Here is a 13845-nt window from a genome sequence, read left to right as displayed (position 1 = left end):
TATACTTGTAGTACTAGAGAATAATAAATGTTGCTGGTGATAATGTTAACTAGTTAACAGCTAGAATACATTCAAGTAATCAGGACACTCTCATTTACCAACCATCATAGTTCCTTTCTGACGTTTTATAAGAAGGGTAGTAGTATAAAATCATCAGGGGAAAAAGAAGAACTGAAGTGGCAAATTTAAGAGTCTTAAGATTTTGTGGCATGAAAGTAAACATACCATGGACATGAAAAGTTTCAATAAGAAAATAAAGTGCCAAGTCATAACTTCATTAGCTTAGCTGATACACAGATTTTAAATACCTACATCCTTTAAAGTGATAATGTTAGGGTGTTGTCCATAGCGCATCAAAATTTCAATTTCTTCTGAGGGGTCTCTTTTACTTTTGTCAATGATCTAAGAAATAAGACAAGAAAAATCTCAGAGGAAAAATATTTTCTTTGTCTAAAAATGAATGACATAATTTAAATTTGGTTATATTTTCAAGCAAATAATAAAACTCCAGAGTAATGTTTGTCTCACATTATTTTAATATTTAAAAATTTCCTATAACTGAAACAATAAAAAACAGAGCACTTTCTTCAACATTATATTCCATCTAACTAAAACTATACTGATAATTTGATCCAAATGTGACAGTAATTGTCACAATTGCTCAATCTTAACATACTACATTAAAATAAAATTATTCAAAAGCAAGACATTCATGAAACACACTGTTCCTCCAAAATAAGTCTTTTTTTATTGAACAAAATAAAGTCTTGGAAAGAAATTCAAAATGAAAATATTAAGTCGTAAGAGGTTTTCCTCATCATTTTATCTTTGCTTTCTCCACTTGCTCCACTGAAAAACTGTCTGTCAGTTGACCTGCAATTTAACTTATACATATAAAACAAACAAAAAAAGTTAGCCTCAGAGACAATACCTTCACTGCAAATTCCATGTTGGTAGCAGTGTGTATGCATCGTTTGCAAACAGAATAGGAGCCAACACCAATATCCTCTTTCAATTCATACGCTTCACCAAATTGTGCAGCATTTCCATTTATCTGTTTTTGTTAAAAAGTAAAATACAAAATAGAATGATATGGTTTCACATTTTTTATCTTCTCTCCTAAGTATACATTCTTCTTAAATCTTTTAAAAATCAAGAATAATTCTAGAGAAGTTTTATCAGTATTTATAAATGGTTTACACAGATTCTGAACTGATCCTAAATTGTAGACTTTCTAGACCCCCAAAGCCAATACAATAATTAAATCAACTAGCTAATACATCACCCATTACATTTTCTTGCCAAAAGAGATCACATAAATATAATTAAAGGTTACTACTGTCTGCTTTTTTCCAAAACATATGGAGACATCTTTAATTCATTATACAGAGATAAATGAAGCAGTTGAAAATCACTTAAAAACCACTGTAAATCCATTAGCAATAACTGAAAGAAATAATTATCCCCAATCTGAATAATCTAAGTGGAATTTACCTGAACAATTGGTAATACATTTGCACTTGTGATTGGAGTGATTTTGTATTCTTCTGCAATAGAAGTTGCAACAAAGCTGAATCCTTTGAAGAGTTGATGAGCATTAGCACTAGCTGGCAAACCAGGAGAATCTAATGTCCAAATAATTATATTTAATTAGAACTACACAGAATTTTATGATATGAAATGCGAACATTTCTTTGAATATAAAGGAAACCATTAAATGTTATCATCAGACATACTATATTAGGTATTTGATTTATTTTATATTATCTGTTTCCCCATACTATTATGCAAGCTCCATGTAGATTATAATTTTTGTCTGTTCTGTTCACTTCTACACTGTCACTGCTTAGTACATAGTAGGTATTCAATATTTGTTGATGAATGTATGAAACAGATGCCAATAAAAGTAAACCTCATTAAATTGTAAACTATAAGAGTCAGAGTGATATATCTCATATCTTACCTCTTATCCCCATCCTTTAATGCATTAGCATGTCAAAAAACTTTTAAAGTAAGAAAAAAAGAAAACGTTCACCCTTTGCTCTAGTCTCTGCTTCCCTAGTAAATACTTCCCATGTAAAGCCTCTGTTTGAAAGGTGTCCAAGCAATGCTGTATATAGGATCCACACTTCCACACAGGGCAAACCACCCTCTGCAAACTTACAATTCTTTTAGTTTTTACCTAAGAAGCTAGTTTACTTTTTTAACCATCTAACTGAATAAAAGCCCTTATGTTACACATAAACATGCATTACCTTTAGGTGTTTTTGCAGTAAATTCAGGATCAAAACAAAAAGTATCATCTGGTTTTCCAGAAGCCGGTTTGAAAGGAGGCTGAACTTCTCTCTTATATAATTTCTAGAAGAAATAACAGAATAACACAGAAATGTATTAATACTTGAAAAATTATTAAAGCAGAACATGATATTCACAGTCCTTAACAGAAGACTCACAATTTCATAAATGAAATTTCAACAGGCTTCAGATACCTGTTAACCAAATTCTAACCTGTTAACCAAATTCTGTGTATCATCTAAACTTGAGAGATAATGTACAGAATCAAATGAGACCAAGAAACACAGCAGCAATGCCACAGGTTGCATTCACGAGGAATAATTCTGTTCAGTTTTGGATTTCAAAAACTGACTTGAATTCTCACTGGTAAAATAACCATACAGAACATATCACAATGTTACCATGCAGAAATAACTAATAACATTCTAGGATATCAAAATTAATAATTAGTCTAACTCCAAGAAATATGCATTATACCTATTTTGTTTTCACATAATAATATATATTAGATGCACTGATTAGAGCTCTTTTTATAGAATTCAAAAATTGAAACTTGTCTAACAATCTAACTTCCTAAAATTTATGTTTTGGAAAGACATATAAAATATCTTACAACATAACTATTTTTTGGAAATCTACTTTTTTAAAAGCTCACAGTCTCACAGTGAGGGAAAATTAATAGAGGATTACTTTAAAGTAATTTTCATTTATTTAAACATGTACACATTCCACTCTTATTATTTAAGAAGAATAAACAAACTGTTTAGATATAAAAATAATGGAAAAATCATTTCTAGTTTTTCTAGTTAAAGAAAAAGGAAGAGCAGAGAAGCATTAGAAAAAAATGACAAGGGAATGCAAGGACACCGAAAGAGGGATGCACACAGATGTGACAAAGGGCAGACTCCCATGCAGTATGTTCACTGTGTGGCCTTTCAGGTTATTAATACTATTAATGTGTTGCAGTTTTACAACTATAAAAACTAAATCAAAATATTAACTTCTGAAACCTGTTCTACAAGCCAGAAGAAATAATAATTTGGTCAGTGACTAGTGGCTCTCTACCCCTGCCTTAGAAACCAAAAGAGACACTTTTTCTTTAGGGATAATTTTCAATACCAGTGCCAGAATTAAATAATCAAAAACACTTACCTATGATGATTAATAGTACATAAAATACATAAAGCTGAGTTGTAAACAACAATAAAAAGTGAGCTTTTCTAAGAAAAGCTCATTAGTCTGGGAGTTGCAACTTAAAAAAATTTAATACATGACTTTGCAGAATTTCACAATGTTTCTGTTTTCATGTTCTCTCAAAATTTAGTAAAATACCTATATACAAAGATTTTCACTTCTTAACAAATTAAATTTGTTCTAATATATGACAAAGAACCATTTGAAATCAAATAACATCTTAGATTCTTTAGAATTCATTTTTCTATAAGAATCTGTCCTATGATTCATTCCCTTTCTCCTTTCTCTTCTTCCCCCCACATTCCCCAACCTAGAATAGGGGAGAATATTAACCATATTTAACAGGTAAGACAAATGAGCAACAAAAATTTACTACATATCATCCACACATCTACTGGTTCAAGGTAATTGCATGAAATGCTACACCTGTAAATAAAATCTCATACTAAAAATAAAACAAATGGATTAAGTTTATCAGCAAAGTCCATATATTACCATTTACTCTTGAGTTTTTGCTTTTATTAAAGGTACTCAGTAACGAACTTGCTACTGAACTTACATTCCAGTCAATATTTGCAAAAAAAAGATGTCTTTTGATTTCGTCAACTCCTTCTGAACCTATAAAAATGGAAAGAATGTTTTTACCAGTCTGAATTTTTTAATCTGCTTACCTGGCTTCCAGGCTATTATCTGTAAATAGGAGTACACACATTTCATAGATTCCTTGAAGTGAAAAGTTTACAATTTCTTATCTGATGTTTTATTAATTGGTCCTCTGAATTCAATATAATAAAAAAAATAGTTGATGTTCATGCTGAAGCACATAGGGTATCATGAAATACTAAAATACCTTCTGAATCAAATAAAAATCATGTCTAACATAGCATTAAAATTTAAGCAATTTTCATTTTCTTTTTTTTTTTTTTTTTTTGCGGTACACCGGCCTCTCACTGTTGTGGCCTCTCCCGTTATGGAGCACAGGCTCTGGACGTGCAGGCTCAGCGGCCATGGCTCACGGGCCCAGCTGCTCCATGGCATGTGGTATCTTCCCGGACTGGGGCACGAACCTGTGTCCCCTGCATTGGCAGGCGGACTCTCAACCACTGCGCCACCAGGGAAGCCCCTTCATTTTCTTCATAATGCAATTTATGATCTCATATCTATAGGCCAAATTAAAAATGCAATGAATAAAGTGGCATCGAAATTTTAACACATGGACATAAACAGGATAATAGGATCACATTTGGATCCAGGGAAAGGCTACTAGAAAGTAGCCAAATAATGAGAAGTTATGGAAACATAACATTTATCTTGATGAATATTGGAAGGGACAAAATAATTATCTTCAAATATCTAAAAGGATTACCTATAGAAGGGAGAACTCTGTGAATTATGTCAAAAGAGACATTCATATGATATAATGATATATATTAAACATAAGTTCTGAATAACTAGACCACTCCATTTTTAATGATGGGTATAACAGAGTTTACTGGAATCTTTGCATACATAAAACATAGAATTCTACGTATAAACACATAACAGTAGTAAATGAACTTAGGCCAGAAAACATAAAGTCATAATTATTCTCCCAAAGCATGTAGTATATTGTTATAAAAGCTAAGAAAATAAATAATACCCAATCTATTTGCTGGATTCCTTTTGAATAACATCCTTAGAAGACTTTGTGCTTCACCACTAAGAAACTGCGGCATTCCAAGTTTTGCTCTGGAAAAGAGGATTTCAGAAAATTTCATTTAAATCTAGCCATACTTCTAAATTTATAAATCCCAAAAATAATTTTAAAGAATGCTATCACAATGGCAAATAATGTCCCCTATACGGTGGAAGGGAATGAGACAGTGAAAAATGTTCTTTTGTGTCAAATGAAAACCATAACAAGTTTCTCAAAACTGAAACCAAGGAATTTTTCCCAAAAGAAAAAAAAAATGTTTACACTTACTTTAATATCATATTCATGGTCTCATTTCTGTCTTTACCTTGAAATGGCAGAGTACCAGTAAGCATTTCAAACTAAAACAAACAAAAAATACCACAAGTCAACTTAGTAAAACTTAGAATTTACAATGAAATTCTTCAGGAAAAAAAATGAGACTTGTAATACATGATCATCAAATCATGCAGAATCTACATGATAGTAGGTCAAAACAGGACCAGAAAACTAGGTCACTTAAGGAAATACACCTCTGGTACCCCACAGTATATAGGCCAAATGAGAGGTGATTTGTAGCAAATGTAACCAACCATTTTTTCAATCCTAAATTCCTCAAACCAAAGCAATGTGGAAATAGACACAAGGCATTTTCTTTTAAAACAAAGATAAGCTTTTAAAGCAAACATTTAACAGTGAAAGAAAAGCAAAAATAAGTACTGAGCCATTTCAAATTCATACATGCTCAAGAAAGATAATCATTCTCATTCCCTTTGCTCTCTTTACGAACAAAAAAAGGAACCAAACAAGAAGCTACACACACAGATACACACACCACACACTGATATATGTATTTTAATTTGAGACAGTTGTACACAGCATAATGAAAACTTTTTCCCTAAGAGAGTTAATTGAAATGTGGATAACTAGAACATTAAATAATCATATTTAAAAGAAAAAGTAGGTCTGAAAATGAAGACCATTATAACTCACTAGAGAGAAACGTTTTCATATCCCTAATATTTAAATCTTAAGCTTAGATTCAAAAATGGCTTTGGCCTCAGTCCTCTGTTCATTTATTTGAACTTACAACCTTAGTTAGCTTATGCATTCAACTCTCTCCTGATGACTGATGACTCTCAAATCGATTCCAGTTTCAATCTCTCTCAATCCCCAGTTTTCCCTTCCAAATCTAAAGTAATGGTTCTCAACTGGAGCCTGAAGAGGTAGGGGTAGGAGTCATAGAAAGGGAATGAAGACGAAGGGAAGTATGGTGTATGGGGATCATCTCTCTCAAGCTCCAGTCCCCTGCCCCCAAACCTAAAATAATGGTTCTCTCCTGGGGACTGGAGGAATAAGAGGTGGAAAGGCAAGAACAAAAAGAAAAAGAGAAGGATAGTACATTGGAATCACACCTTCCCCTCAAATAAACTATATGCTGGCTGGCAGAGTAATTTTTTGTTGTTGCTGTTGTTGTTGTTGTTGTTGTTTTTTAAGGTCTTCAGATGATTCTGATGCTCTCTCCACTGCCCTCTCCTAATTCATTACTATCAAGGGGTTAAACACTAACCCACAATAACCTATGCAACGTGTTAAAAATAAATTATTTCCCCACTTTCAAAATCATCTGTCCTTCCAAGCTATCTCTTTTCTATTGAACTACCTTTCTTTCGATCCCCTGAAGTTTTAGAGGTATCTCTATCTTTGACCTTTCCCCTCTGCTTCATCTGTGGCATTTAATCTGTTACTAAGGTCAGCCACTTCTTACCTTGAAATGTCTTTAAGATCTCCTTTTTTTCATTCTATAATCTTACAACTGTCTTCTAAGGAGAACTTCTTGGTCTCCCTACTTTCAGTTTCCTCCATTTGCAAGCCATTTATATAATGCTACCGAGGCTAATTTTCCTAAAATATATTTTTTCTCTAATTACTGTCGTGTTCAAGAATCTACAACAGTTTCCAACCACCCAGAGAATTGCGTGCAAATCCTTATAGGCTTATAGCCTCATTTCCTCCACCTTCACCCTCATTCTCCACTACTACTCTAGTCAAACTGGTTCTCCAGGTCTTTCCTAATACTATCACAATACTATTCTTCTTGACACACAGCTATTTGAATTTTAACCATTCTTTAGGGCTTAATTTAAGTTCTATCTCCTCCGCTTTTCTTACATCAACTTATATGAATTCTTGCCTGAACTTCTAAGGTATTTCCAGGCAGTTTATTTAGCTATTCCATTTGTTTCCCCAACCAGATAGCATGCTTTCTTAGGTCATGGAAAATGCCAAATATTGTACTTCTATCTGTTCCCACCCCACTGCCCTTACCAAATCCCAGGCTTATAATAGCCACTTAATATATTGATACATCATACGGTAATTCAGTGATAAAGAGGCAAAAATGGATTATCAGGTTTCTAGAGCAAATTGTATCTGATTCAACAGCTATTCACTTATCACCCTACTTAATACTACAAATTCTATGCTTAATCTTATGCCAAATCAGTCAGTCCATATGCTCATTATGCTAGATACTGTGGGAGATTATAAGTAGTAGAAGACAGGATTGCCCTCCTTAAGAGGTTTACAATCTTTCTAGGGACATGCTTGAAAAAATGTGACAATAAGATAATATACCATAAGGTGCTAAATTCTGTGATACCTAGTTAAAATACCATGTAACTACTAAACACAGTATTCTGAAATCTAAAATCTGGTAGGCCTTTATCTAAGTTTTAAATTTGAATAACTTGTAAAAGAATGCTGCCATTTACCTTTTAATCTAGCAACTAAAAGAAATCAGAACACCAAAACCCTAATTTTTATTGTATAACAGCTAGCCAATCAAGTTTTTTAACAGTCATGAACTTGAGAACCCTATTCTCACCTAACACATCCCAACACTCAGATTAAAATTCTAAACAATACTAATTGTATATTGGCATAATTAAAAAAAAAACACTACTTACCATAAGGACACCATATGACCACCAATCAGCACTCTGGGAATGACCTCTTCTATTTACTACTTCAGGAGCCATATACTCCACTGTACCACAAAATGAGTAGGCCTTCTTCTCCTGATCTACTGATTCTTTGCTGAGTCCAAAATCTATAATAACAATATTACACAAAAAACATATCTGAAGATCTTCAGAAAATAGAAAATACCAAAAGAAACTAAACGATGAATTAAACCTACTCATGATGGCCTACGATTACCATTAAGAAAGCTCCTTACCTCAGTTAAACCTCATCCTCAAAATACATGTTTTCATGTCTATACAGGAATATGATTCAACAATTTTGAAAGGACAATTAAATTAAATCAACACTGTCATAGTGATCTAATTTTTAAAACAGACTAAGACAAAAATGATAGTAATTTGCACTTTTTAAAATATTAGGAAAGCAAATTTTGCTTTGGTTTTGGTGAATTTCCACTTTGTTTTATGGTCTTAGAAGAGCTAAAGGTACTAATATATAAAAATCAATCTTATTTCTAGAGATAAAAAATTGAAAGGTGAAATTTTAAAAGTACTATTTATAACATCACCAAAAAACCCTCATGAAATCCACAGGTATAAATATACAAAGAATGCATATACAAGATCTGCATGCTGAAAACTATAAACATCAATGAAAGGAATCAGAGTAGATCTAAGTAAATGGAGAGAGATACTGGTCATGATTTGGAAGATTCAATGTTGTTAAAGATGTCAATTCTCCCTAAACTGATCTACAGAGTCAATGAAACATTAATAAAAATCCCAGCAAGATTTCTTCTGTAAAAATCAACAAGCTGAATTTAAAATTTATATAAAAAGACAAAGTAAATAGAATAGCCAAAACAAGTCTGAATAAAAAAGGAAAATTCAAGGACTCACACTACCTGACTTCAATACTTACTATAAAGCTATAGTAATCAAGACAGCGTTGTACTGGAGAAAGACTACACACACACATACATATATGAATGCAACAAAACAGCGTCCAAGAATAGACTGACATATACAGTCGCTCTGCTATTTTTGTTTTAAAACTGCAAATTTGTTCCAATGCGATTGATACCTTATTGTTACCTTTAAGAGATTTATACCACTCCACAAATGTCCTTTGCTGTACTTTTCTGACAAAACTGACATTTAACACTAGAGTTTGCTTGGCGAATATAACATGAATTTCAAATTTCAGCTTGGTTTATGTGCAATTTTGCCCACAAGAAATAATAGGTGAAACACTAGAAAACTGCACCTAGTTGAACTGAGCCAAGCAGAAATACATACATGCACACACGTCAAATATCTACCAGCTATTTCAGCACATCATGTGTGTTACAAGCCACTTCTGTTCACCTGTAGTATTAGAACTCCCAATTCCAGATAATTTACCTCCCACTACTTCACAATAACTTACAAACTGCAACCTTTCTGATGCCAATTATAGAAGCAAATTTCAGGATTTTTTCAAGGTAAGGTATCATATTTATTGTAGTATTTATCTATTCTTAATCAGTTAGAACATATAAATCAATGCCATCATTTTTAACAGCCTCCTATCTTTCTTTAATGTGTCACTGGTTATATATTTTAGTGTTAAACCCCAAACACCATTTTCTCCATAAGTCATATTTTTTACTATGCAATTATGCATAGTACAGTGATTTTTAAGATCATATGTGTTGCATTATAACAGAACTGGCTATATATATAGCCAACTGATTTCTGACAAAGATGTAAAAGCAATTCCATGGAGAAAAGGTCAGTCTTTTCAACAAATGGTGCCAGAATAACAGAATATTGATATACAAATATCCGTCCTCATACCATACCTCATAAACAAACATTAATTCAAAATGAATAATAGACCTAAGTGTAAAACCTAAAACTACAAAATTTCCAAAAGAAATACAGGATAAAATCTTTGTGAGCTTGGGTTAGGCAAAGATTTCTTAGATACAACATCAAAAGTATAATCCAGGGCTTCCCTGGTGGTGCAGTGGTTAAGAATCTGCCTGCCAATGCAGGGGACATGAGTTCGAGCCCTGGTCCGGTAAGATCCCACATGCTGAGGAGCAACTAAGTCTGTGCGCCACAACTACAGAACCTGCACTCTAGAGCCCGTGAGCCACAACTACTGAAGCCCACATGCTACAACTACTGAAGCCCGTGCGCCTAGAGCCCGTGATCTGCAACAAGAGAAGACACTGCAATGGAAGCCCATGCAATGCAATGAAGAGTAGCCCCCGCTTGCCGCAACTAGAGAAAGCCTGGATGCAGCAACAAAGACCCAATGCAGCCAAAAATAAATAAATAAAATAAATATATATATTTTAAAAAGTATAATACATAAAAGAAAAAAGTTGATAACTGGATTTTATCAAAGTCAAAAAGTGCTCTTCAAAATATATTGTTCAGAAAATCAAAAAGAAACTAGGGACTGGGAGAAAATATTTGAAAATCACATATCATATAAAGGACTTGTATTCAGAGTATATTTTTAAAAACTCAAATTCAGTAATAAGAAAACAAACAACCCAATTTTTTTAATGGACAAAAAAACCTGAACAGACACTTCTCCAAAGAAATACATGAAAAGATGCTCAATGTCATCATTTGTTAGGGAAATGCAAAATAAAATCACAGTGAGGTACTACTCTATGCCTTTTACTAGAGCTAAAATAAAAAAATACTGACAATACCAAGTAATGGCACAGATGCAGAGCAACTGGAACTCTCATACATCGCTGATGGGTATGCAAAATGGTACAAGCACTTTGGAAAACAGTTTGGAGGTTTCTCATTAAGTTAAACACACACTTCCCATATGATCAACCAATCCCACCACTTGGGTATTTACTGATGTGAAATAAAAAATTATGTTCACATAAAACCTGTACAAAAATATTTCTAGTTGCTTTATTTGTCACTGTCAAAAACAGGAAACAACCCAAAAGCCCTTTAATTGGGGATTGGATAAACAAACCATGGTACCATCATAAAATGGAATACTACTCAGCAATAAAAAAAGAAATTACTGATACACACAACAATATAGATGAATCTCAAATGCATACTAAATAAATAAAGCCAGAGTCAAAAGACTATATACTGTCTTCCTATTTATATTATTTTGTGGAAAAGGCAAAACCATAGGACCAGAAAGCAGATTGGTGGTTGTCAAGGGGTAAAGGGAGAATTGATTTATAATGGGAAAATTCTGGGGGGTGAGGGAACTGTTTTATATCTTGATGCTGACTGTATGCATTTGTCAAAGTTTGCAGAACTATACACAAAAAAGTAACTTTAAAAAATAAACTTTTGTATTTTGAGGCAACTGTAGACTCACACGCAATTATGTGAAATACTACAGAGATCCCGTTTACCCTTTAGCCAGTCTCCCCCATGGTATTATCTTACAAAGCTATATTACAACATCACAACCACAATAATGACAATGATGCAGTCAAGATACAAATTAGTTCCATTATCACAAGAACAATGAGTTTTACTCTACGTAAATTATACCTTAATTCTATAAATGAAAAAATTATAAGCCCTATAATTCTCTTTTAAAATAAAATACAATATTAATACTTAATTTTAGGACCCCTTGAAACTGATTTTTTAACCATAATCAATATTTTCATTTAAAAATTACTTATTCTTGTATAATAACTGAATGCATTATGATTTTCAGCATAATTTTAAAAAATCTTTTCAATGTACTATGCTCTTTCTCCACATTTTAAGGCTTTTAAACTCTGCAATTCCATTTCAAAATTAAATTTAATGAAACCTAGTCTCTGAGGTCAGTTCAGCTGAATATAACAACATACCTTGTAGAGAAGAACACTGGCTTCTTTGGCCAGTCCACAGAGAAGGAAGAGGGGAAGAGAATTTTCTTATCCTCTGTTACCTTTCAGAGATTACACCACTCCATAAAGGTCCTTTGCTGTACTATTTCTGACAAAACTGACATTTAACACTAGAATTTGCTCAGCAATCAACGGACAAAAATTTTTACAATAATAAGAGTTAGCTACAAGATTAAATAAGACATATGTTAATCAGTGTTTTTTCCAAAACACTAATTTGAAAAGAAAATGTAGAAATCAGCTATATAAAGGGTTTTTGGCGGGGGGGGGGTGAGATATACCTTTGTTTCCTTAAATGACTCTTTTAAAGACGTTAAATTTTAAAAGCATGTCCAAAACACAACACTTTTATGAGTATCTACTATATGTAAAAGTAATTTCAGTGCCTAATTTTCAGATAGCCATAAAAATTACTTAAAACTATTTTCTTATGTATACATTTTTTTCTTAAATATTCAGCTCAAGTACTGTGTGATTTAATTTCTGACACTGCATATTTTATCTTCCCTCTCTTTATAAAAATTACTTCTGAATTATGTCCCTCAGAAGTGATTCTGGAGACTCCAGATTCCCTTTCCCACCCAGGTTTGTGATACTCTTACATCCATCCTTGTCCAAATGCCCTGACCCTCCACATCCATAGCACCCTCTCCTCACACCTGATTCCCAGTTCTGGCCTCTCCTGCCTTTTCATTTACAGGGCTGTGTTGTTAATTGAGTTAATATCTCAGAGAAATTAGATCCTTTGCCTAAAATGAGAACCCTAAGGGCTCACTGAAAGTACTACACATGACTTAGCACATTTACCAGACCAGCCAAAGCATGCAAACTTGAACAAGGAAAACTGAACTCAGGAAGAGACAGCTATGGAATCTTTCTGTCTGCTTCTAAAAAGATGCCAATGTGACCTGTGCTTCCTCTACAAATTCCACAGGCTGTGATAGAAATGAATAACATAGTTCACCAAATAAACCAAAAGAATAACCATAGTTCATCGAGCAAATAGTACTCGATGATAGTATTCAAAATGGAAGGAAGGAGATAGGAAGAGAAGGAGGGAAAAAAGGAAGGGAAGGAAGGAGGAAAAAGGCACAGCAGGTAAGAAAGCAAGAAAGGAAGAAAAAGAAAATAAAGAAAAAGAAAGGAAGTATAAAAATAAAAAGAAATTAAAGGAAAGAATGAAAAAAAATGAAATGTCTTAAAACACTTGCTATGAATGGTCACACTTTAACCAACCTTACTGGAATGTTGTGAGGTTACATCCATAAATTTATTATTCATTACAAGACTTTGAATTCTGTTATGATCATGAAACTGTAAATTATCTAATATTTATCATTGTGTACTTTCTTTAAAGAAATATTGGTGTCACTTTAAAGGAAAATAGATTAAATTGTTTAAAAATATATATAAATCACAGTTTCTTCCTGTCACAAGCCTTGTGTCCCTTGCTTATAAATTAACATTGATTCTAACTACTCTTTACTCCTCAGCCCGTTTAAGTCCAAAAGGTGTAAAAGCAGAATTCATATTATAAGACTAAATATAAAACAAGTTGACATCATTATTCACCCATTAACCTTAATGTAGAAGAGAGATATAGGTAGAATTTATTCTACTCTTTCCCCACCTTTCTTCCTCACCCATGACAAAACAGGCATAACTTATTAAGAAAAATGAAAAGAATTAAATTCTAATTAGCATTGCAACTAAAGATTGACTGTTGTAAAATAAAAATTATGTATTATATAAAATTTCAAAACTCTACTGTTCTCTTCATATTTCTCTTCCTTATCCTCTTTGAATC

General features: G+C 32.8%; 1 protein-coding gene across 1 annotated transcript in view; it reads right to left on the bottom strand.

The window, feature by feature from the left end:
* The window catches only part of RPS6KA6 (ribosomal protein S6 kinase A6), a 167663-nt gene that overhangs the window by 55102 nt on the left and 98716 nt on the right, over positions 1 to 13845 (bottom strand). Inside the window, exons 9-16 of the mRNA XM_060002470.1 lie at positions 8131 to 8273; positions 5453 to 5523; positions 5129 to 5217; positions 4049 to 4107; positions 2256 to 2358; positions 1495 to 1625; positions 932 to 1054; positions 313 to 402 (exon numbers count right to left, since the gene is read on the bottom strand). Coding sequence (XP_059858453.1) covers positions 313 to 402; positions 932 to 1054; positions 1495 to 1625; positions 2256 to 2358; positions 4049 to 4107; positions 5129 to 5217; positions 5453 to 5523; positions 8131 to 8273 — 809 coding nt within the window. The remainder of the gene's footprint in view (positions 1 to 312; positions 403 to 931; positions 1055 to 1494; positions 1626 to 2255; positions 2359 to 4048; positions 4108 to 5128; positions 5218 to 5452; positions 5524 to 8130; positions 8274 to 13845) is intronic.

The sequence above is a fragment of the Delphinus delphis genome, chromosome X (assembly GCF_949987515.2).
Source record: "Delphinus delphis chromosome X, mDelDel1.2, whole genome shotgun sequence".
NCBI classification, from domain to species: Eukaryota; Metazoa; Chordata; class Mammalia; order Artiodactyla; family Delphinidae; genus Delphinus; species Delphinus delphis.
The sequence above is the reverse complement of the archived record's forward strand: the minus strand, read 5'-3'. Positions and strand labels throughout refer to the sequence as shown.